The following is a 25,599-nucleotide window of genomic DNA, read 5'->3' as shown; positions in this document are numbered from 1 at the left end:
ATTTTTAGGACTCTGAGTATTACTCTAAATTGATTAGACAGTTTGTCTCAAAAGTTGCTCCATGGCTCCTGTTCTCAAAATGACAGGTGGAAATGCCTGTACCATCCTCAAGGGAACTGCTTAGTGGAAAGAATGAACTGGTTAGTGAAGGAACATTTAAGCATGTTTACTACACAAAGGCAACTCTGGAAAGAGGAAATCCATGAAATTATTTGCTTATCTAACTACTCATTCTACTACAGGAAAATCACCATTTGAACTAAGACACAAAGCTACCACCAAACTTACTCCATGGCAACAACTGATAGGGCTTTCCATGCCCTCTCACCCTGAGGATGCAAAGATTCGTGATCGGGTAAGGGAGAAGCAACAAAAATATAAATTGTATCTGGATTGGAAACAGGGTGCGAAACAGCAAACCTTTCAGGTCATGGACTTTGTTCAAGTACGTCTGCCTTATAAAGCAAGAAAAGAATGTTCCCAATATTCGGTACCAAAACTAATAAGCAAAATCCGAGGAGATTCTGTCACATTGGATGATGGAAAGAAATGGAACAGTTCGAGACTTTCAAGCATGCATAAAAGAGGGAAGGAAATCTGATCTCAAGAGGGGAACTGGAGAGGAATTTGATCCTGCCTCCAGTTTTGACCTCAGAGAGGAGGCTGATGAAAGTGATCCTCGGTACCAGAAGAAAAATCACAAACAGCTCCTATGCCAGAGACCCTAAGAATTAGGAGAAGTGTGTGCGACAGGAGACCACGCAAAAGACTTCAAGACCTTGTCACTGGATTTTAAATCCTGGTTGTTATGTAGGGGAGGGATGTGTTGTATTCTGTCTGGTAGTCTTTTATGTTTTGTGATTTTAGAAGTTTGTCCCAGTGGGGATCCTATCAAGGGTGTTGAGGGTAAAGGAGAAGGAGGAAAAATGGAGTTGTTTCTCAATAAAGAGTTGGTGATAAGATAAGATTACTTCGTGCTTATCAGGGAAGCAGCTGTGGAAAAGGTGCACCTGAGGAATTTCAGGGAACTTTCTGCTCCCCTTTGCACTTGAGCTGAAAGTCCTCTTGTGAGGTCCCTCCTCGGTGTCTTCTTTTCAGTTTCCTTCCCTTTCCCGCAACTGTCTGTAACTGACTTTTTGTCCCCTGACTCTTTTCTGGCATTCTGTGCCCCACATTCTGCACTATTGTAGGAGTAGACCGGATGCTCATTAAGTTGAATTGGGGGACTATGAAGGGACTCCCTCCAAACCTGCCTTGACTCTAAAGCCCCATTTGCAATCCTGTTCTAGCTTCTGCACCAGCAAACATTTGAAGGCGATGATGAAAGCCTTATCATCCGGCAACTGAGCAAGCAGCTGATGGCAGCTAGATGTGAGCTCAGGTCTCTGGCACTTGATGGCATGCTTTACCTGGCTGATTATCCAGAGAAGGTGAGAGACACAGTGCCCACCACTGCTTTGCATGCGGCAGGTCCCAGGTTGAGTGCCTGGCATCTCGGCCTATGGGGTCAGGTAGCCGGTGATGGGAAAGACCGTTGCCTTGGAGCAGTGGTGTATTGCTGCAGGGATGCAGACTAGATACCATTTCTAATTCAAGGGTTTCAGCAGGCCACAGAGCAGCTGGCAGGAAGGCAAGCAGTCTTTTGTCTTCCTTGACGCTGGTCCTGTGTTTTTCACAGCAACTCCGGCCTCCGTGATCCTTTCTCCCTTTGCCTATTTAAGAGAGTGCTGCCTTCTTCATGAACCCCGCGGCCTATTAAGGTCATTGGGGGAGGTCTGGTTGCAGTTACCACTGGCTCATTTGGTGGCAACCCAAATCTGGGACTTCTCTAGGGTTACCCTAGAAATTTGGAACACACTCCCAAATGAAATCAGAACCTCCACATCTCCGGTTGTTTTTAAATGACTTTTGAAAACATGTTTTATCAGGCTTTTAGCTTATGCTGTTTTAAATTTTTATTGATGGTAATTTGAATTTGTTTTTACATGAGTTTTAGGTTTTAGTTGGTATTCCAACTAAATGCGAACTAAACTCGGTCTCCATCACAGTTTTTAGAAAGCGTGTAAAATCTTGGCTTTTTACCCAGGCTTATATGATTGTCTCTATTGCTGCTTCCTGTATTTTGTATGCTTGTATTGTAAATCTTTTTTGTCATATTTATGTGTTTATATTTTAGCTTAATATTTTAATTGTGTTGTATTTTTATAGTCTTGTTTAATTTTTCTGTGTGAACCACTTTGGGATCATTTTAATGAAAGGTGGTATATAAATTTAACAATAAATAAATAAAATATTTGGTTTAAATTGTAAAGCCCACTGAGATTTTATATAGGGTGGTATAAAAATATGATGGATAAATAAATAAGCATTGCTTGGCTGAGCAAGCAGTAATCACCTTCCCCACTCCATAATGGTTAGCCCTTTGCTTTCTAATTGGAAAAATACTCTGCTCTTGCTATTATAACAGTTTGTTAAATAACTGAATATCAGACTTCAGTTGATTTTATGACCCTTCTCCCTGTCTTCTGTAACAAGGAGTATCCTCCGCCCTGTGTGGTTGGCCATCTAGGTCACTTTACTGGGTGATTAATCAGATGAAGTTCAAGCTCTGTAGGATTAGGAAACTATCCTTGACTTCTTGTAACAGAACCCCAGGAATTATTGCATCTGTTTAAGTGGGGCATGTATCCATCAGGTGGGTGTGGCCAGAAGTGCACCTAGGTAATTTTGAAGCCTGGACCTAAAGGTCTTTGGAGGGGCCCCCCCTCCTGCAAATTAAGCATCATTTATTAACACGTAGGTTCCTGGGGGCACAAACCACACCACCCAGGACAGACTAAAGAGGGTTTGGGGCACCCTGGGGGCCCCCAACATTGACAGGTAAGGGCGGCTCTGGGTGTGGCTGTTGGGGTGGGCATGGCCATGGGGTCTGTCAAGGAGAGTACCTGCCCTTCTGAATTTGCAGCTACTACACTACTGCCCTGGAGATAGAGACAGAGCCAGTCAGAGCAGACAATACTGGCCTAGATGTCTTGCCTTCCAAGCCAACTACCATAAGGAAGAAAGTCAAGTGAGCCCTGCTGTGACTTAAGCAATGACTCTTCTGCTTCTCTGGAGATTTGACACGCAGGCTTTTATGTCCTACAGGTGGTTAAACTGGAGCCTGCATTGCCAGATATCCTGGCCAGACTGAAGGAAGCAAACCGAGAAATCAACGTGAAGGCCCTCAAACTCTTGCCAAGCCTCTTGAGGAGCCTGCAGAACAATGAAGCTAGTTCCCTCACGATAGATGTGGCTGCCAGGGTGCTCCCCCTTTTTGATGACGTGAGTTGGGCTGGGGTGAGTGGGATGGTGTCTGTGCATATAGAAGAGGGCTCTCTGATTGGAATGGTTAACATAAGAACATAAGAAGAGCCCTGCTGGATCAGGCCCAAGGAAGCCCATCTAGTCCAGCATCCTGTTTCACACAGTGGCCCACCAGATGCCTCTGGAGAGCCCACAGGCAAGAGGTATGTGCATGCCCTCTCTCCTGCTGTTGCTCCCCTGCAACTGGTATTGGGAGGCATCAAACCTCTGAGGCTGGAGGTGGCCCACAGCACCAGACTAGTAGCCATTGATAGACCTGTCCTCCATGAATCTGTCTAAGCCCCTTTTAAAGCCATCCAGGCTGGTGGCCATCACCACATCCTGTGGCAAGGAATTCCATAGATTAATTATGCGCTGTGTGAAAAAGTACTTCCTCTTGTCGGTCCTAAATTTTCCCACCTTCGGTTTCATGGGGTGACCCCTGGTTCTAGTGTTGTGAGAGAGGGAGAGAAATTTCTCTCTGTCCACCCTCTCCATTCCATGCATGATTTCATACACCTCGATCATGTCTCCCCTTAGTTGCCTCTTTCCCAAGGTAAAAGATCTAGCAGGGGGGCTGGCAACAGGGGCAGCTCAAGAGGACCTCTGTGGCCTGAGGCACGGCACCAAATGCAGCCACCTCTTGGGTGCATTCTTTCCCTTTTTTATTTTTAAGTGGGGCGGGTGGGGGCAGGAAGGCTTCTTGCCACTTCACCATCTCTCCTGCATACTCTCCTCCCCATTAACCTTTGTTTCAATGTGGGGGTTAGGAGAGCATCTTGCCACTTTGCTGCCCCCCCAGTAATCTGCTGACTGAGGTGACTGCCTCACCTCTCCTCAGGGAAGGGCCGCCCCGAGTGGTGCTCCGTTTTTATTCATATGATCCAACCTCTCCTCCTTCCCTTCTCCCTTCCCCTCCTTCTCCCTCCTTCTCCCTCCTCCTCCTCCTCCCCTTCTCCCTCCTTCTCCTCCCTCCTTCCCTCCTTCTCCTCCTCCCCTTCTCCCTCCTCCTCCCCTTCTCCCTCCTTCTCCCTCCTCCTCCTCCTCCCCTTCTCCCTTCCCCTTCTTCTCCCTCCTTCTCCCTCCTCCTCCTCCCCTTCTCCCTCCTTCCCTCTCCTCCTTCCCTCCTCCCCTTCTCCCTCCTTCTCCCTCCTCCTCCTCTTCTCCCTCCTTCCCTCTCCTCCTTCCCTTCTCCCTTCCCCTCCTTCTCCCTCCTCCTCCTCCTCCCCTTCTCCCTCCTTCTCCCTCCCTCCTTCCCTCCTTCTCCTCCTCCCCTTCTCCCTCCTTCTCCCTCCTCCTCCTCCTCCCCTTCTCCCTCCTTCCCTCTCCTCCTTCCCTTCCCAAGCATGCCCTCTTTGTGCCACCCTTCAAGCCAGAGCATCCCCATACAGCCCAATCTCTGTATGCAGACTGGTATGTAAAACACCCGGATTTCCTCTCCATTTTGCAAGCAAGGCAGGGAATTCCAGATTCAGTCCTCAGCCCTGTCCCCCACCCTGGCTGCTCCCCTGGCTGTTCCTTGTTTAGAAAGGAATTAAAAAACACTGTTTGGATTCAGCAATATTCAAGAGCATTAAAAAAAAAGAATCCAAATATAATATATGAATATTTTAATACAACAGTGATAAAACTGTATGCTTTAAAAACACTCTCCAACTATACAAAAATTATAGAATGGGATCAATAGAAATATAACTATAAATCTTTTAAAAAAAAACCTAATACAAAATGGCCATCGAGATACTCTCTGTATTAAATCCAATAGTTGATTTCAAAATCGCTGATTAAATGGGAGAAGTGTGAATAAGCTGAAGGGAGAAGACAACAGAAGTCCAAGCCTTAAGTTAGGTGGAGACCAATAGACTAATACATACAGAAATTAATTAATTAATTAAATGGCTCCCTGTCCCCAAAGGCCTCACAATTTACAAAAGAAACATAAGAAAGACACCAGCAACAGCCACAGGAGGGATGCTGTGTTGGGGATGGATAGGGCCAGTTGCTCTCCCGGAGAATCACCACTTTAAAAAGGTGCCTCCGTTAGCAGGGATTTCAAGAAGGGGTTTCAAGAAGACTTGATACAGCCGAAATGTAGCTTTCAAATGTAGCTTTTCTTCATATGGAAGCACCCTAAGAAGTACACAAGAAGATCTTGAAGCAACAGTCATACTGGCATTCTCTGTCTGAATGATGGGTTCTGTTCATACTCTTGATAGCCCAATTCGCCACAGATTTGTGTAAGCCCCTTTCAAAGCAATCTAGGACTAGTGGCCAGCACCACATCTTCAGGCAGCAAATTCCATAAAGATAATTGTGCATAGTCTGGAGACCTCTTGAATATTTTGACAATCAATTTGGCTTATCCTCACACCTGCTCTTTCTGTATGCAAGGAGGCAGCTGCATTTCTTCATCACAGGTTTTTTCAGTTGCAGCAGGCTCTATTCCACTTTCCATATCAGTGAAAAGACTCTTCTCCTTCACTGGTGGTTATCCTTGAGTGGGTTGCTGCTCTCACTCGCTTCAAAGGCAAAGACTTGGCTCTCGCTTCCTCTACGGTGGGAGAAGCCTTCCCATTTCCCGTTCTGCCTACTTCAGTGCAACAGGATGTCGCAGAGCTCCTGCCTGGTGCTAGCTTTTATTGTCCTAGCAGCTGGATTCAGCATTTATTTACCTGGCAACTTATCTGACCCTAAAAGGGAAGCATCTGGATATCCTGAAGTCACTGTTGAAGGGAAGACCTGGTGAAATGGTCAGATAAATAGGAGTACTTGTGAATCCCAAGGCAGTTGCCCTGACAACTATTTCTCGGAATAACTCAGTAGAACTTTTAGCAGTGAGCTAACTCCACCCAAGGTGGCCATTCTGCTCTTCGATATCCCACTCATCAATAACCTCTCTTCAGTGGATGGAGGTTATCCAGACCCAGGGGGACATAGGAAGCTGCCTTATCCTGAGTGAGACCATTGGTCCATGTAGCTCAGTATTGTCTCCATAGACTGGCAGTGACATCTCCAGGGCTATAGGAAGAAGTCTTAGCCCTATCTGGAGACACCAGGGAGGGAACTTCGAACCTGCTTCACAGGCACAGAGCCAGCCAAGCGGCGGTCTGGGTCTGGCCCCGCCCGGCGGCCCCTCTGACAACGTCCCGTGTGCGTGATGTCACACGCACGGGGTATGCCTGGCCCCAGAGAAATCCCCTCCCCGCCCATGAGCGAGTGCTTGCCTGACCTTCAAGCAGCGTTTGCTGCCTGAAAGCATCTATTCCCCTTTCTCTCTCTCCAGAAATCAGATGAATGAATGAACCAAGATGATCAGGGGCCTAGAGCAGATTCCTTATGAAGCAAGGCTACAACACCTGGGGCTTTTTAGTTTAGAAAAAAGACAACTGTGGGGAGACATGATAGAGGTCTATAAAATCATTCATGGAGTGGAGAAAGTGGATAGAGATAAATTCTTCTCCCTCTCACATAACACTAGAACCAGGGGTCATCCCATGAAATTGATTGCCTGGAAATCTAGGACCAACAAATGGAAGTACTTTTTCACACAACGCATAATCAACTTGTGGAATTCTCTGCCACAAGATGTGGTGACAGCCAACAACCTGGATGGCTTTAAGAGGGGTTTGGATAACTTCATGGAGGAGAGGTCTATCAATGGCTACTAGTCGGAATGGCCTGATCCAGCTGGGCTGTTCTTACGTTCTTATGATAACCTCCATCCGCTGGAGAGGATGAACATTCATGGTAAGTCCAACATTCCTTTCAGCTCCATTCATTTGAATGGAGCAAAGGAAATGGGGCAGCAACCAGAAACAGTGGGAGGGGAAGGACACGCAGTTCCCTCCGGCACCTCAGCCTGTGCTTCTCCTTCCATGCCGGACTTCCCAGTATAAGCTCGGCTACTAGCTTGGGCCAGCTTGGGAGTGGCCCTTCAAGTGGAAGGGCGTCCCTCATTTGCACGGATAGGAATGACCTTAAGCAAGCTTCTCCGCCCTCCTCTGCTGGCCACACACAGGCATCCAACAAAGTGCGACTGGCAGCCATCACGACTTTCATCCTTCTGCTGGACACCGTCAAAAGAGGAGAGAGAGAGCAGATGAGAGACCTCACCTTCCAAAGCCTGGTGCCACTCATGGTGCACCTCCAAGACGAGAGTGTCCCTGTGGCCCAGGTAGGCTGCGGCATGCTTCTGGCTTGGGTTTTAGAAAGGGAAGAGTGGGCATGGCGGGGGCAAGCGTTTCTTGAGGTCAGCTGCTCTCCCAAGCATCTGAAGTTGCACACTGGCTGCCTTTGAATACGACGAGACCCACATGTCCCTTTTGAAATGGGGTAGACAATCCAAGGCTAGCCTCACATACCTTTCAAGTCAGGGAAGAAAGGATGCTGAGGGCTGCACTGCACAAAGCATTAATAATGTCACTGCAAGCATGCCAGGCGATTTCCTCTTGTACATAGCACACGCATGGGGGTTCCAATTGAGACTATGGCAGGGGAGATGGGGGGGTGGGCTTTGTGTTGCTCTAGTTCTGAACCAGATTCTCCCACTCTTGTGGGTGCAGTGGGAGCTTCTTTTCCTTGTCAAAAAGCACCCAGAGGGAAGAGATCCATAAGAAGAGCCCTGCTGGATCAGGCCCAAGGAGGCCCATCTAGTCCAGCATCCTGTTTCACACAGTGACCCATCAGATTTCTCTGGAAGCCCACAGGCAAGAGGCAAGGGCGTGCCCTCTCACCTGCTGTTACTGCCCTGCAACTGGTACTCAGAGGCATCCTGCCTTTGAGGCTGGAGGTGGCCCACAGCCCTCCGACTGGTAGCCATTGATAGACCTCTCCTCCATGAAGTTATCCAAACACCTCTTAAAGCTACCCAAGCTAGTGGCCGTCACCACATCCCATGGCAGAGATAGATTAATTATTTGCTGTGTGAAAAAGTACTTCCTTTTCTCAGTCCTAAGTTTCCTGGCCTTCAGTTTCATGGGATGACCCATGAAGACTTCTTTCATGGGAAGAAAATGGCCCTGTGTGCAGTTAGAAGACTGTAGGATCCTGACCACCTTCAGATGGTGGGTCTTGACTTTGTTATGCTTTTACTCCCATCAATGCATCTGTTGGTTTCCAAGCAAGTACGGTCCATGCCCTGAGGAGCTTGCAATCTAAAATTCACCGAAGTGAAGCTACGGAGGGAGGGAAGGAAGATGGAAAAAAGGGTAGCAGTTGCACATAGGGATGTGCACAAACCATCTGACCGACGGTTCGGTGGTGGGGGGGAGGGGTTACCTTTAACGGACCGTAAGGGTGCTCTCCCCCGCTCCGTGTGTTTCCCCCGCCGGTGCTGTGCCCAGAGTCACGGGCACAGGGCAGCAGAATGCCTTCTTGCCGTCCCAGTCAGCATCGGACTGGAAGGGTGCGGTGCGCGGAAAAGGACCACTCAACCAGTTTGGGCACATCCCTAGTTGCACATACTTAGGCTTAGTTTTACTACAGAATGAGGAGGACCGAGGGAGTTAAGCCCCCTTGTTTTGGTGGAGGGGTTTGATGGGAGAGAGAAAGAGATGTGGCATCAAGCAGAGGATCTGGGAGGGAGTTTCAGGAATAAGGTGTAGGAAGGTGTGAAATGTCGCAGGGCCTTGCCTTCTGGAGTTGGACTTGTGTTTAATGTGTATGGCTTCCAAGTTCTTCTTGGGCATTAATGAACATGGCCACTTTGGGTTGCCAGTAAATATTCCAACACAACAATGGAGGGAGTAGGAGATGGTCCTTATCTCCTCCCCAGCCACTCCCTCAAACTCCATGGGCTTTCCATCCCCATGTTGTGACATCGACCAATACCATATGACATGGTGCATCCCATGAGAATCTCCACCCTCACCAGTGGCTGTCATGGTCATGGCCTGAGGGGTTGGCGAGATTTGGAACATGGCAACACCTTAGGAAGTGTCTGTGGAAATTGTAATATGAGGATGGAAGGAAGTCGCAGGAGCATGGCTACAGCAATAGACCAGGGGCTCTCAACCTTGGGTCTCTAGATGTTGTTGGACTACGACTCCCACCATGCTGGGGTGATGGGAGTCCAACAGCATCTGGGGTCCCAAGACCAAACCTGAGGTAGAGAGGGTTCACACAGGTCTCAGGGGGTTGGAACAGAAGCCAACTCCAGGACCAACTTTACTGCATCAGGACAGGGGAATATGGAAGAAAGACCAGTGTGAGTCATTGCTTCCTTCATGTCTGCCATTTGATCTTCTGTTTGCGCTTCCTCATCCCTCTCACCTCTTCTGTAGGCTTGCTGGGATGCTCTGAAGAGAATTGATGCGTATATGAAATCCTTCATCCAGTTGTTAATCCATGACTCTGACCAATGGGGTTTCTGCAAAAGTCTTGTGAGTACTAGTGCCTCTTTGTGCCCACTGCTAGGGAGTTGGCTGTTGGATCCTTCCCTCTGCTGTAAACTGAGGAAAGTGAGAGGAAAAGGGCAGCACTCCCCTTGCCAGCGGTGAGGAAGGAAAGGACTGTCTCTCTCAGACCTGCCTTCTCCCCTGCAGAGGATTCAGGGCTAGTTATCTCTTGCCATTTTTGGTCTTGACTCTTAGGTGAAGCGCTACAAGGAACACGGAGAAAACATCCTTGTGGATCAGACCTTGGTATACCTTGAAAACCCCCGACGTTCCCTGAGAGATGCAGCCATGAAGCTCTTAGGCAAGCCTTACTATTTAGTTCATTTGTGGGCTAGTTACTGTAGTTATGGCTGCCACCAATTAAAGATATCTCAGCCAATTAGGTGAGTTTTAATCTTTTAAATGATCAGCTAATGAGGCTATTCACAAAATGGAGGAAAACCGGGCTAAGGGATTCCAGCCCGGTTTTCCTCCATCGTGAGCACCACCGGGGTCATGGGCGAGCCCAGTGGCTCAATGGTGGCTAGGCCACTAAAGTAGCCCTCCCCTTAAACGAGGTTAACAGAGCAAGCACTCCACTAACCCCGTTTTTTAATCGACCTGGAGGCCAATCATCGGGGGGGGGCTCCCCGAATACCCCACGCACTTGTGCATTCTGGAACTTCCGGGGGCCGGGCAGCCCCCGATCCCCGCCGTCCCAACCAGCTCCATGACGGAGCCAGTAATTGTGTGGGCAGCCGATCTGGCCACCCAAGGATGGCTCCGTGATCGTCTGCGGTGAGGAGTGCGTTAACCCTCTCTCCCCGCAGACCCGCCCGAAGCTCTTCTCACTGATCGTGAGAAGAGTTTCAATGACTCCAAATTGCATAAGGTTAAAATGATAGTTCGGACGCCAAAAAAAAAAAAAAGCCCTCGTACTCTTTGGACTGTGTGTGTGTGTGTGTGTGTGTGTGTGTGTGTGTGTGTGTGTGTGATGCCCATCACCTTAAAATAGTTGTTCTTCCTGCATGGGCGGGGCAGGTGTGTATGTGTTTGCTTCTTTTAAGGTTGTGCTTGAATCTGCAGCTTTAATAAATACTTGTGGGGGGTTTAAAAGTGTGTGTGTTTGTGTGTGTGTGTGTGTGTATAAAGCATTATTTTCTTGTCACCTGCCCGGGAACTCTGCTAATGCAACATTCTTAACTGAAACAGAAGCCATTCATACAATCAAAAACTGTGCTCTACCTGGGTTTGGGAACTATGTGTGCTCCCAATTTTTGGTTGTGTGGAAACAAAGTAGGAGGAAAACCTGGATAGAAGTGATTGTGCGGAAGTAAGGTAGGAGGAAAGCTACCCAGGGTTTTCTCCGACCTTGCTGACACACAATCACTTCTACCCAGGTTTTCCTCTAAACCTAGCTTCCACACAATTGAAAACAGGGAGCACACACAGCTCCCAAACTTGGGTAGAACTGAACACAGTTTTTGATTGTGTGAATGGCCTCACTGTCACTGAGTGGCCTCACCGTAAAATTTGGTTTCCTCTGATTATCTCTGTTGTCAGTCATCTTTTTGTACTCCCCACCCACATGCAGAGAGCGGGGCGGTAACAAGGAATGAATGTGAGGCAAACACAGTTCTTATTCTTTGAGGTCGTTCACACAATCCAAAACTGTTCTAGCCAGGTTTGGGAGCTGTGTGTGCTCCCAATTTTAAATTGTGTGGAAGCAAGGCAGGTGGAAAACCTGGGTAGAAGTGGGTTTTCTTTCTACTTTGCTTCCACACAATCGCTTCTACCCTGGTTTTCCTCTTAGCTTGTTTCCACACAACCAAAAATTGGGAGCACACATGGCTCCCAAACCTGGCTAGAACAGTGTGAGGTGATTCTCATGGTCGCCGAGAGTGGGCGGGGCGGGGGCGGGGGGAAGGCTGCTTTTAACTCGCCTTCCCCACAGTCGACCAAGTTGTCTGTCTTTGGCGCACCTCCCGCACATCCACACATTCAGCACATCAGAAGGAGTGCCGAGAGATCTCCAGCCAGAACCAGCTTTTACTGCCACCACGCATCCCATAATGCACTGTGCGACATCTGCAGTGCATTTGGGGATTCCCCCATTAGACGGGCCCTCTAGACATCCGTCTCTATGTCTCCTTGGGCTGCACACAGCCCAAGGATACCCGGCAGCCGGGTGGTTTAAGGGACCTAGGCTACGCGGAGGCGTCAGGATCCACGGAGACCCCAGCACTGCACACGACCAACCTAAGCTGGGCTAGGCTGTTCCAGGCTGCCAGTGGTCGTGAGAACAACCTCAGTCTTTATTTCTGTTAATGACCTTTTTGTGTGTGTCTAGAAATGATAACTAAAGGGTTAAATCAGTGGTTCTCAAACTTGGGTCCCCAGATGTTGTTGGACTACAACTCCCATCATCCCCAGCTGCAGTGGCCAAAGCCCATTGCAGCTGGGGATGATGAGAGGGTTAAATAACATGATTTAGGGCAGAGCTTTCTGCATTGGAAGCTAACTTTAGGGTCATTACCTCAAGCCCATAACGTTTGCTCACCTCTAAAACAAGAGCAACAGCATATACATGTGAGGGAAATGAATGAAGCTCTGGAAGATGTGGCCATTTCAATGATAGGGATGATGGTCATTGTGGCATCTCTGTTGGACTACAATTTCCATCATCCCCAGCCACAATGGCCAACAGCAACTGGGGACCCAGGTGTGAGAACCTCGGATCTAATTATTTCCCTCTGCAGCAACTTGCCCAGACTGAGGGGATACTGCAGACTTCGGAGCTATATAGTATACAGTGGCAACTGATTGGCTCTCCACAATCACCTGACACCCACGCCCAGGGGAAACTGACCAGTCAGGTCAGTGCAGGGAACCAGTGCCCGGCCTGCAGGGCTCCAGCTTCAAGCTCCTGTCCCTGGGCTTGCCCAAGTGCGAATGTTTATTTTATAGACCTGGTGGTGGTTGGCATCCAGAGAGCAGCAGCCTTGTCACCTTGGAGAGGAGAGCCGGTCTTGTGGCCGCAAGCATGACTTGTCCCCTTAGCTAAGCAGGGTCCACCCTGGTTGCATATGAAAGGGAGACTTGATCTGTGAGCACTGTAAGAGATTCCAAGCAGGGGATGGAGCCTCAGCCTGGGAAGAGCAAAAGGTTCCAAGTTCCCTCCCTGGCAGCGTCTCCAAGATAGGGCTGAGAGAGACTCCTGCCTGCAACTTTGGAGAAGCTGCTACCAGTCTGTGTAGACAATACTGAGCTAGATGGATCTATGGTCTGACTCAGTATATGGCAGCTGCCTATGAAGTTCCTATGACAGCCCTTTCTGGCCATGAACGTTGGTGTTTGTTTCCCTAGAAATCTTTGCTCAGGAGACAAGGAGCAGAGAAACCTTATGCGCCATTGCTACTGGTGAGTAGGTGCTGTGTAACACGCCTCGGACCCCACCCTTTCCCGCCGTGGCCCCGGCTCTGCTCCTGCCTGTGGGGCATGGCAGGCCATTTCTCTCCACCAGGTCCTCCCTGTCCTATCCAGGCCCTGCCTGTGCTGTCTTGCAAGCTGCATGCTTCTGTTTTTTCTCCCTCTTCCACATTTAGTTCTGAATCTTGCGAGGCTGACCAATAAGCCATCCAACATGTACTTGGTGGCATCTGATATTATGGGGGCCATGGGGCGCACATCTACAGAAAGCTTCATCGGGAGATGTTTCAGCAGATTCAGGACGATGTGCAGGAAATAAAACGGCTCTTCTTTGGTGGGGAAAAGGTAAAAATTGGAAAGAGAAAGGCTGAAGTGGCTGGTTCTCCCTTAACTCTAGCAAGTTTAGGCAAAAGGAAACCGGAGGGGACCCCAATGGAGAACCGGCTGCTGGACATTATCATGTAGAGATGGTTGTTTCCTTCACCTGTGACTATCAAAGAAAAGCTTTCTGGGAATTTGCCTTGCATGCACACCTGTTTCTATACTTCAATGAAGCTATGTAGGACCTCCATGTCTAGGAGTTAGTATACCTCTGCATACCATATGAGACAAACAGAAGGGGGAGTCTCTCTTCCCTGTTTGTCAGGTACCCGGGCGCTTTCCAGACTAGTTGCTCAACAGCAGCAAAATGCCTCGGTTCAGGCAATTCGCATTCCTAACGTAAACAGTAGGGGGAGCAGTCTCGCAGCAACTAACAACCCAACAAAACAGAAACTTTTCCTTGCCAGATATACGATGTCCTAGCTCCATTTCGCAGCAATTAAATTCGCAACAAGGCATTGGAAATGTGAACAGTACCCTGCTGTCTGCGTAGAGACTGTTGAGTCACAGTGCAGAAAGTGTGGAAGCACACTTCCGAGACACGTCCTGACCCCGTTGTAGGGTCTAGTCTGGAAAGCACCCTGGAGGTATCTTTTTTTGCCATGGTGGGAAACAAAATATTGGACTGATGGGCCTTTGGTCTGATCCAGCAGAGCTCTTCTTATGTTCATGAGATGGTTGCCCGGCCTCAAGGTCTGACCTGAGTCTCTAGCCACAGGGTCTCCAGGAGAAGAGTAACAGCTACGGATAAGGCTCCAAGCAGATGTGATGCTAAACCCGCTGTTTATGCCTGTGGCGGGGAGGCTTTTAAAAAATTAAAATGGCACCTGTGAGGAAAAGGCTGGTCTGGATGAAGGATGCAGCATGCACATATGCCACAGTCCTGATGAAGACAGCCCCCTGAAACTGCTATAAGCCCTGGGAGGGAAGATTCCATTGGCACCATGCCTGGCTCAACAGGGTTATCAGGACCATAACCAGACTATCTTCTGCCTGACACGATGAGCACGTTTGACCATTGTGGCTGAGGATGGTGGGAGTTGTAGTCCAGCAGCATCTGGGGGCCCAAGCTTGGGAACTATGCTTGAGACTGTGACGGGGATAGAGGATGAGGCACTGGACCACTCAGATGTATCCTCACATAACCTGACTTTCCTGTGGGTGGGTGGGTGGTTGGTTGGTTGGTTGGTTGGTTGGTTGGTTGGTTGGTTGGTTACTCTTCTGTGAGCACAAAGCCTGCAAGAGCAGCCAGATGAGTGATCCCCAATTAGGCTTTCTACATGAGCAGAGCGTCTAAACCGGGGCCAGACGTCCCACCCTGGCCCTGTCAGTCATCCCAATCAGCGCTCCGCTCATGGTTAGGATCAGACTAGTGTCACATTGTTAGGAGTAATTGTCTGTGGGGCATTTCACACGATCGCACAGCCAGGAGAAAGGCAGGCTTAAGCCTACCTTCCCTGTAGATGATCCGGACTGTGGCCACAACCATGCCGTGCCACCACACACACAATTGCCACGGTGGTGACGGGTGCAGTGTTCTGGAGGCCAGGGGAATCCCACAATGCACTGTGCAATGAGCGGGGTGCATTGGGGGATTCCCCCGGGAGACCTGGGCAATAGGTGCTCGTCTCTGTGTTAGTGCAGGTTGGAAGCAGCCCGTGCTGAAACACGATCCCGGAGCCTGGGTTAACAGTCCACTCACTCTGTTAACCCAGGTTAAGAGCCGAGCTTTGATGCTGGGTTTGCACCGCGGCGCTGCCGGGATCCATGTGGATCCCGGTAGTTCTTACAGGCAGCCATGAGAACAGCCTCAGTGTCTGCCAAAATAATCAAGAACAGAAGTTAAACACAGGGATTAGCTTTGAATCATTCAACCCAGTGGGTAGAATTGGCTTTGCCCTAAACTAATTGGAAAGTGAAATCTGAATGCCATCTGCCTCTGATTCCCATTACTGGATCAATGCTTTACATTTTGATATTGATGACCGCCATTTTTTCCTTGTCATAATTCATTTTGAGACAAATGCTAAAGAATATCTGGTTATTGACAATTATATCACTGCTGCTACTGCAGTTTATCATGGATTTTTTCCCCCCACCCTAGAATTCAATGGACAATTTTGTTTCTTGAACAATGTTCTTGGACTTCCAAAAGATTATCCAAGTACAATTGGGCCTGCAACATGAGCGATTGCCTCACTACAGCAATGCCACCCACCACTCATCTTCTTACAGCCTTCATGATGGCAGGCCCTTCCGTGTCCATGAGACCGTGGTGGCCCCATGCCTCCCAATCCTGAAAGCACTTGCCGTCACAGATGCAGCATTTGTCTGACTGCTGCTGTAAGTGTGAGCAGGGTGCTGCTGACACGCATCATGACTGTGGCAGGACTCCCAACCCTCTGCTCATGTAGCGCGCTCTTTGTATAATACCTGAAGAGGGCCACATGTTTTTCTTTTCTCCTCTGAATTCAGGGGCCTGCTGTATACCACTTGGGACCTCTTCCTGCGGTTCAGCTCAGTCCTGGATCTTCTCCATCTGGAGTCTTTTTCATTCAAGCTGTCTCCCATCCTGAGTCTGCTCCACCCAAGACGAGTTCCTGATCATCCCCTGGAAGCTTGAAGGGACTGGCCGGCTGTTTCCATCTCCCTGGCCTGATCGCTGACCATGCCCGCTGTCCCTCATCTTCTGGGGGTGGGATACTTGGCCAGAATCACAGCTCAGAGTCTGCCGTGCCGCTAATGTAAGGATGTGTTACTGCTCTGAGCAGTCATGGATGGACATGTCAAGCCCCTCTGTCTCTTCTGGTCCCTCCACTTGTTTCCTCAAGGGATTTCTCCCTCTTCGCTTCCTCTGGTGCTCTGCGTGGCAGCGTATTGTTTCACGAGGCCTCTCTAAACTGAGGAGTTGTTTCTGGAATCTGGGAATTATCGGGGGAGGGAGGATTTTGGGACCTCCCTGTTTAATATCCTCTTATCTTTCTCTTCTAGTTGGTGGTGCAAAAGTTGCACTCAGGGTGGCGATAATGTGCAGAAATGTAGGGTTTAGTTATGTCTTACATGTTTTACATGTATTAGGCTAAGAGGTTGAACAGTTTAAAAAAAAGTTGTAAAAGATATCTTCCCCAGTATCACACTGAGAGCAAAAAATACATAAATCAGAAAGCACTTGGTTTGTGATTATATCTGGAATATATGTAAATATATCCCAAGATATATCCCAGAAAACAACCTGTATAATGTTTCTTTGAATACAGCATGTGACTTCAACCACATTTAGTGAGAAACTGTGTAAGATTACATTATGGTCTATGATGCCAGTATGCTACATAATGATGTCTCTTGATTGGCAGGAACTGATGTGCATGGTTGACTGTTAATGTAAGAACAATACAAAATGGAACTCCTAAGTCATCCCATTGAGTTTGGGGAATTCTCTCGACATGGCTATAGCACTAACCTAAACCAATTTAATGGTCATAGGTTCCCTCCACAGGGACCCTGGAGTTCTTCTGTGATAGGGCTAGTGACTGCAGACAGAGTTCTCAGTGCCTGCATTAGAACTATAATTCCCAGGGCTCCGTGGGACTTCCCAATTCCTTGACAGGTAAACTTGTTTGACATTGATTTAGGTATCTAGACATGCTATCTGTCACTCCGAGTTGTAGTTATTTCCAGTATCTTCCCTTCACTTTTCTCATTTCCCCTTTACTTTTTTTTTTTTTAAATTCAGTTGTCTTTTTGATACTGCTTGAATGGCATATTTATTTTAAGGGATCTCCTCCCTTTTCTCACTAAGTTTAAAATCTGTTTACTTTTCAAATTTATATCCTCACTGTCATTCTGAATGTGTAAAAATTCATTTTGAATTGGGAAACTGTAATGTTATAATGCCATGGATTATTGTAAACTGAATGTGTGTGTAATAAATCCTGTGCCTTCCTTCCCTTGTATTTAACTCCCGATTCCAACACAAGTTTCAGGATGGTTGCTACTACCATTTCCTAATTTATAAGGGATACAGATCCAATGGTCAACATTACAGAAAATAAACTTCCACTTTTGGTACAACTCAGTCTAAGTAGCGACTCCTCTTTTATCTGCAACATCAAATGTTCACATCTGTCTCCTAGCTTGCATCCATCCAGTGGTCTGCTGTTCCCCAGGCACATGTGCACCATTTGTCTTTCTGAGAATAGGCTGCACAGAGGGGACCTGGGGAACAGTAGACAACTAAATGCATGTGAGTGAAGGACAGGAAGACCAGAATGGCTCAGCACACAGCAAGGCGCTCGGCACATGGCCAACATGGGGAAAGAAGCCTACGAAGGGTTCTGTGAATAGTTCCTCTGCACTCGGCTTCTCCAAATTCAGGACTTGCTAGAGACCTGTAGCCCAAAATGTGTGTGTTTATTTTGAATGAATATGTAACATGATGCCCTCTTCACTGCTCTGCACCTGTTTGCACTAACAGCACAACAGCCTTTCTTTCTTGGAGTTAGAGAGCAATGACCAGTAGATCCGCCACTCTGTGAGCATGCTCTTTTGATTGCATTCTGCTTCAAGCACATAGGATCCTCTCATACCCGTGGGCCACTCACTAGGGATTGATGGCCATGGGACCCTCAACAATCACCACGCAGCACTTAATATCCCCACACAGCACTTAATCTCTTCAGCCAGTCCCGCTCATAGCTGGAATACCAGCAATACTTGACATCGAGACTTCCTCCTTGCACCTGAGTCCACCACCTAAGAACACGCCTGATCCTCACCAGCAATACTACCTGGCTAATAAAACTAGGAAGAAGAAAAGTGAGGTTGAAGGCAATTTATTCAGCAGAGACAATTATTCCAACTTTAAAGGATTTGGTAATAGGTGCTTTGTGGTGGTTTTTTGGTTCAGCTCCTACATAAAACAGAGGAGTAAAAGACGTGCTTAAAGGAGGTTATTAATGGGAGAACCACTTGTCTGTTGCATAACAGGAAGGTCTGAAGGAGAAGCATTCTCAATCTGCAATGAAGAAAGCACCAACATCAGGGTCTGTCTTTCAAGTAATATCAGTATCAGGGCTAGTGACAGATGGAAAGGAATGCTGGCTATAAAATTGATTGTGTTGAGAAAATGCAATTGATTCTATAAGTGGATTTCAAACTTTCTGTCTTCAGGGCAATAATTCCATACTGACTTGTATTATTGATTATTCTGGTGCACGTACTGGGGTTAGGCCATGCAGAGTATCAGCAAAGCCTACTGGGTTTCATTAGAACCCCACATGAATAAAGTGTGCACCCTGGAACACTTTTCTCTGTGGCTGCACTTTGCAAGAGAAAACTGGCAAGCCAACTTTCAGAGAAGCTTATCTGCAATAACTGATATTTTTTTCATGGTGGAACATCCTGAACTTAAACAATTAAAAATAAAGACAAACAATCAAACAGATGCTAACAGATGTTAAGCTAAATGGCTTGTAGATTTCTGAATCCCCTTTGGATCCTTTTATGGGTGAACTCTTCAAGTGATTGCTGTCTGGACCTGGTGATTTGTTTTTAATTCATCAGTATTCCCCAGGACATCTCTTGTCACTTCTATTTGGCCCAGTTCTTCAAACTCACTCCCTGGGAAGGTGAGGTCAGAGGTGCACCTAGGTAATTTTGGAGCCTGGATCTAAAGGCCTTTCAGAGCCCCCTCCCCTGCTGTGTGGGCAGGTGGAGCAGGCCCAGCTGCACCCGGCCCTCAGCACCCCATCCCCACCCCCAAAACAGGAGATTGGGCAGGCAGGCCTTGGAGGGCCCCCCAAGTCTGCGGAGGACTGGACTTTGAACCAGAAGTCCGGTCCAAAGAGTGCCAGTGGGTCAGGCACCGATATCTGCCCTACATCATCTGTAGTGAAAACAAATGCTGCACTTTCTCACCTTTCTCTTCCTTCAATTTGCTGTCCTGTTACGATGATTTTGCTGTTGGTACCAAGAAAAGATCAAATATTGATTTGTGCCAATGCTCTATGATCCTACTACTCTCAACCTGATTTGTATATGGAGAATGAAAATTCCCCATATTCGTATATGGGGAAGGTTCATTACATAAAATGGTCATAATGAAGGTTTCGTTGACAGGAAAGAACCTTGGTAGTCTTACCGTGAAGGTTCTTTCTTCCCGATGAACGGAGGGTATCCGATTTCAAGGGATACCCTTCATCACCGGGAGAGAAAAATGACTAGATGTCTAGATAGAATTGGAAGGCAAGGATCTCTAATTAACCACAAATGAGTGCAGGTGTTTTCCAGAGAGCTTTCAACGGACGCAATGACTAGAGTTGGGACTGCATGAGGAGAAATGAAGGATCAAATCCTTCAGCCATGAAGATAACCAAATGACTTGGGGGAACACAATGAGACTGTTCAGACAACCAGAAACTGGGTGGGAGGTTGGGGAGCTGTGTGCACTCTCAATTTTTGGTTGTGTGGGAGCAAACAACTAGGTAGGAGGAGGAAGCAATGGTTGTGGGGGAGGCAGGAGTTTGGTGGGTCAGGGCCGTCCTACTCAGCTTTCATGTCCAGCATTTGACCAACAAAAGAGGAAAAGTTGTCCTATCCAGCTCCAGTCTCCCACACCTAGGACACTTGTCCTACCCAGTTTCTGCTTGTCTGAACAGCCTCACTTTCTCACATGTCACACTGCAAAATGTAGGCAGCTGCTCCATGTGTCTCATCCTCCACTGGGGCAGTTGCAGAAAAGGACCATTCAACTCCCACTCTAAAATGTGCAAGCACAGTTGTGGGACGTGGCCTCCATTACTCCCAGCTGAGATTGTGTCACGCAGCTGCGTTTGCACCATTTAAAGTCAGACTGAGACAGCCCTGGGAATGTTTTACACACACGCAGCGGTGCAGGCAGTGCTGAAATGCTTGCATTTTGCAATATGGTGTGTGAACCGCTGCCTCCCAGGACTGTGAGAATGATCTGGAACAGGGATATATTGCAAGAAACTCTACACCCTTTAGATAGGGCGGGTATCCATACCCTACATTTATGTAGGCAAATACTGTTACGTGTTGAAAAGAAAAGTACAAATCCATGAACATGAGGTATGAGTATGAGACCCTGAATCAGAGTCTGTGATTGCCACAGCCTCTGTTGCCCATGTACATGAACCAAGGGGAGATTTTGTTGAGTTGAAGGCAGGAAAACACCAGACTCTTGCTATCTGGAGCAAGCAGGGAGGAGACATCTGAGCCATTCTTGTTAATTATCCCACCCTCTTGTTCCTTCATCTACATTGCGGATCATTTATATTCACCTAGTGGTGTCCCTCCCACAGGCTGAATCCTGACCTCTGGTAACCCTGACAAATTTTAATCAATACAAGTTGGCTCACAGATTCACTTGTAAACAACAGCAAAATGTTTTCAAGGTGTACGAAGCAGATTCTAATAAGAAATGATACTACTTGATCCAATTAAATACTTGAACATTGCCAACAAAAGCTTTTTAGTACATAAAAGTTTGTCCCCTGCTTACTGAGCAAAGAGGCACCTTTTTAAAAGTGGTGACTCCATTCCATTTAGCAGGGGGAGAGCAACTGGCCCTATCCAGCCCCAGCACAGCATCCCTCCAGTGGTTGTTGCTTGTGTCTGACTTATGTTTTTTTGTTAGGTTGTGAGCCCTTTAGGGACAGGGAGCCATTTTTATTTATTAATTTAATTTAATTTAATTTAATTTAATTTACTATCTATCTATCTATCTATCTATCTATCTATCTATCTATCTATCTATCTATCTAAACCACTTTGGGAACTTTTGTTGCGAAGCGGTATATAAATATTTGTCATATTCATATAAAAGCTTGTTAACACATAAAGAATCCCCATTTAACCATGAAACTCACTGGGTGACTCTGGGCCAGTCATGTATCTCTCAGCCTAACCTACCTCAGAGGGTTGTTGTGAGGATAAAAACAACCATGAACACTACTCTGAGCTCCTTGGAGGAAGAGCGGGAAGAAGTATATAAATAAATTAAATTAAATTAAACTAAATCCTAAAAGTCTTGATGGTGGAAAAAGGCTAGTAGACAACAATTACTCTCATAACTATCCTCAGTATTAAAAGTCCTCAAATGTTTCTTGACTATGTCCTTAATTGTCTACTAGCCACTGAAAGCTTTTACACCATCAATGTATTAATAAGCTTTTATGAAAACTTGTATGTATTAAAAGCCATGATACTAGCTGGGTGACTCTGGGCCAGTCACTTCTCTCTTATCCTAACCTACTTCACAGGGTTGTTCTGAGGAGAAACCTAAGTATGTAGTACACCGCTCTGGGCTCCTTGGAGGAAGAATAGGATATAAAATGTAAAATAAATAAATAAATAAATAAAATTAAATAAAAGCTTTTGTTGGTAATTTCCAAGTATTTATGTGGATAAAGTATTATCATTTCTTATTAGAATTTTTATATGCATATATTATATTTCTCTTTTTATATAAATACTAGATTGTTAACAGTAGCTGTTCCTGGTCTTCAACAGTTTTCTAGTTTTGGATCAGGTTCATTCCCTGTTGAGGTAAGAAGTAGATTCTCCACACTTCATGGCTACAACTCTCTTGGATTTTACATGCACAGTAATGTTCTGGCTATACCTACACTTACTTGCTCCAGAGCTGTGGAGCCCCTCCTGCTAGATGGTACCAAGTTTATTACAGATCCTGATCACTCATGAGAGGTTCATTTTGGCTGATAAAATATACTGCTAGTTCTTGATCAACAGCCAAATGGCCACTGAACTGCACTGAGATGATTGAACAGTGAGAGATATGAAACATCGAGGCCCACAGGCAGTAACAGGTGAGTGCCACTGAGGCCACTTTTGGAAGACGCTAAAGTGCAGGATAGTTAAAGCTTTTGTGCAGGCTTCCACACACTGCTGTAGGCTTCCACCTTGCTTCCTGGCACAATCCTACCCTCCGTTCATGCTGAACAGGCACCTTGTGCGATTTTCACAGTGCCACCTGCTGGCCAGTTCTTGCATTCTGCGAAGAACCCACCTGTTTTCCCAGTCACCACAAAAGTGGTAATGCAAAGAGATTGGTTCCTCTCCAAACGCAAGAACTGGCTGGCAGGTGCTGCTGCAAAAATCACATGAGGACCCTGCTTGGCATATGTATAAGAGGTAAGATCTTGCTAAGAAATAGCACAGAAGTCTGCAGCAGCATATATACAGGGAGTGAGAACATGCGAAAAATCTTTGAATATCCTGCACTTTGTCGTCATATAGAAGCGGTTTAAGAGCCTGCAACAGCTTAGTCCTTACAGTTCCCCCCTCATCTACAAATATCAGTCTCCTTCTTTTAAGTTGTACATTGTTTGGAGCCCAATGGATCGGGCAGGATGGATGGATGGGTGAGTCCTAGGAGCTGTTGCTCCAATGCAAGGCTCCTCTTCCCCTCTCACAAGGCTTGGAAACTCACCCCGGATTGGAGGCCTGTATCCGTCGCAGCTGATCTTGGGTCTCTTCTGGTTGTACTTGTCACACAGCCGTGGGTCCCCTGCCTGGTTACAGCACCAGTCGTAGACTTTCAGCTCTTCGTCTGGAAACCAGAAATATGAGAAGAAAGGAAAGGAAGTCACACGAATATGATTTAGATATATATTTTTAAAGACAAGGAGCATGACTTGACCATAAGATCACAGGTTTAGGGACTAGGAAGCTTATGCTTTTTACCGGAATTAGGGAGAAGATTGCAGGTGGTCCTTACAGCTGCTCTTATTAAGGCAGGGGTTCCTAAGCCTGGGTATCCCAGATGATGTTGGACTACAACTCCCATCATCCCCAGCCACAATGGTGTCAGTTATTGTCCCCAGGCTGTGGAACTCACCCGTGGATGAGACCTGCAGGGTTCCCTCTCTCCCAGCCTTCAAGAGGAGAGTCAAGACTGCCCTTTTTGTTCAGGCTTTTGGCTAATGAGCGGACCTTGCTCTTTAAAAAAAAAAAAGCTACATTTTGTTCTTTTTTTATTGAATTTCATTGTTGTTATGGTTTATTGCATTTTACTGTTTTATCTTTTTGTTAACCACCCTGGGGTGGGGTTGCCAACATTCCACTGCCTGAATATGGGACACAAGTGTGTGTGTGGGGGGGTGTCTTGGGGGCAGGATCATCTGTGGTGGGGTCACCCCAGAAGCCTGAGTAGCAATGCACTTGTAACAACAACAACAACAACAAAACAAGCCCCATGATTCCACAAAGCTGCTTATACACACAGAACATCCCACGTAGACATAGAGCAAGTGTCAGGTGAAAAATTAAGAGAATCCCCCAGGTTTACACACACACACACACACACACACACACACACACACACCTTCCCCACTGAAAGCCTCACTGAAAGGCTTTTTTATCTGCCAGAACTGGTGAGTCAGTTAACAGGAGTCTGTAGGTCTCTTTACATTTGAAGAGTAAACAATTAGCAACTTGCAAGATGTAAATAAAACCAGGCAATTGCTCCTGCAAGTTTGTAGAGCTTCTTTTGTGAACTTTGTTGTTTCTTTTATATTATAATATGGACTTCAAAGGGCTCGATGCGAATGCATTGAGGGATGAGGGAGAGCCCCAGGCTCTGCCAATAATCTGGGGAAAGCAGCATCCCATTCGGGACAAGATATTTTTGCCTCCGATACGGGACTTCCCATATAATATGGGACTGTTGGGAATGCTACCCTGAGGTATTAGGAGGACAAAGGGCAATATATAAATATAAATATAAATAATAAACGTATTATTAAGAGGAGAGGAGAGCTGGTCTTGTGGTAGCAAGCATGACTTGTCCCCACAGCTAAGCAGGGTCTGCCCTGGTTGCATACGAATGGGAGACTTGATGTGTGAGCACTGCAAGAGATTCCCCTCAGGGGATGAAGCTGCTCTGGGAAGAGCAGAAGGTTTCAAGTTCCCTCCCTGGCTTCTCCAAGATAGGGCTGAGAGAGATTCCTGCCTGCAACCTTGGAGAAGCCGCTGCCAGTCTGTGAAGACAATACTGAGCTAGATAGACCAATGGTCTGACTCAGTAAATGGCAGTTTCCTATGTTCCTAAAACAAGAATCCATGGATTAAAGCATAGCTTCATAGCCTCCTTCCTTTAGGCAACCTTTTTTGCTTTGGTCATGCTCAACAAGTAAAGAAGGCCTTGCGGGCACAAGGAAAGGAGAAATGGGCTGCAGAAAACTTCCACACCTCATCCAGCATGCTGCTTACCACTGGTGTGGGAGCTTTTTTGTGCATCCTTCCAGACTTTCTCCTGATGACCTTCCACAAGCTGGCTATTCTTGTTATACAGACACCGGACCCCAGCGCCATACTTGTTTGGGGTGGAGGAATACAGTATTGTCAAGCGGGAGTTCAGCAAACCTATGAGAGGTAAAGAAGTTAGCTCCGTATTCTGGATCCATGAGTGGGGAAGGGAAAAAGTGCAAGGTAGGCTGGTAAAATGACTATAGCAAGTTTCCTTTTAAAAGAAGAAATAAGAATGCTAAACAGAATGCCAAATCTCACAGAGAGCATGGTGGCCCTCAGTTCCACCTCAGATATTCAGCAACTTTTAGATCAGGGATTTTCCGCCTTGGGTCCCCATATGTTGTTGGACTACAAATCCCATAATGCCTCAGCCACAATGGGCAAAGGCTGGGGATAAGAACAGCCCCGTTGGATCAGGCTCAAGGCCTATCTAGTCCAGCATCCTGTTTCACACTGTGGCCCACCAAATGCCCCTGAGAAGCCCACAGGCAAAAGGTGATGGCATGCCCTCTCTCTTGCTGTTGCTCCCCTGCAACTGGTATTGAGAGGCATCCTGCCTCTGAGTCTGGAGGTGGCCCACAGCCACCAGACTAGTAGCCATTGACAGACCTGTCCTCCATGAATCTGTCTAAGCCCCTTTCAAAGCCATCCAAGCTAGTGGCCAGCATCATATCCTGTGGTAAAGAATTACACATGTGCTGTGTGAAAAGTACTTCCTTTTGTCGGTCCTAAATTTCCCAGCCTTCAGTTTCATGGGATGAACCCTGGTTCTAGTGTT

At 47.0% G+C, this 25,599-nt stretch overlaps 1 protein-coding gene across 7 annotated transcripts in view; it reads left to right on the top strand.

The window, feature by feature from the left end:
• LOC128348801 (maestro heat-like repeat-containing protein family member 7) overlaps positions 1–17,600 on the top strand; it is a 65,690-nt gene extending 48,090 nt beyond the window's left edge. For 6 of the 7 annotated variants that reach the window (XM_053304483.1, XM_053304482.1, XM_053304481.1 and 3 more), the window contains 8 exons: positions 1,290–1,430; positions 3,148–3,324; positions 7,364–7,519; positions 9,627–9,725; positions 9,936–10,041; positions 13,086–13,139; positions 13,325–13,493; positions 16,005–17,600. In XM_053304483.1, the coding sequence (XP_053160458.1) occupies positions 1,290–1,430; positions 3,148–3,324; positions 7,364–7,519; positions 9,627–9,725; positions 9,936–10,041; positions 13,086–13,139; positions 13,325–13,467 (876 nt within the window). In that variant the 3' untranslated portion in view covers positions 13,468–13,493; positions 16,005–17,600. The remainder of the gene's footprint in view (positions 1–1,289; positions 1,431–3,147; positions 3,325–7,363; positions 7,520–9,626; positions 9,726–9,935; positions 10,042–13,085; positions 13,140–13,324; positions 13,494–16,004) is intronic. The other variant, XM_053304480.1, reaches the window with a different exon arrangement.
• The last annotated feature ends 7,999 nt before the right edge of the window (positions 17,601–25,599 follow it).

Source organism: Hemicordylus capensis, chromosome 3 (genome assembly GCF_027244095.1).
Source record: "Hemicordylus capensis ecotype Gifberg chromosome 3, rHemCap1.1.pri, whole genome shotgun sequence".
Taxonomy (NCBI): Eukaryota; Metazoa; Chordata; class Lepidosauria; order Squamata; family Cordylidae; genus Hemicordylus; species Hemicordylus capensis.
Note: the sequence above shows the minus strand (reverse complement) of the source record. Positions and strands in the feature narration are given on the sequence as shown.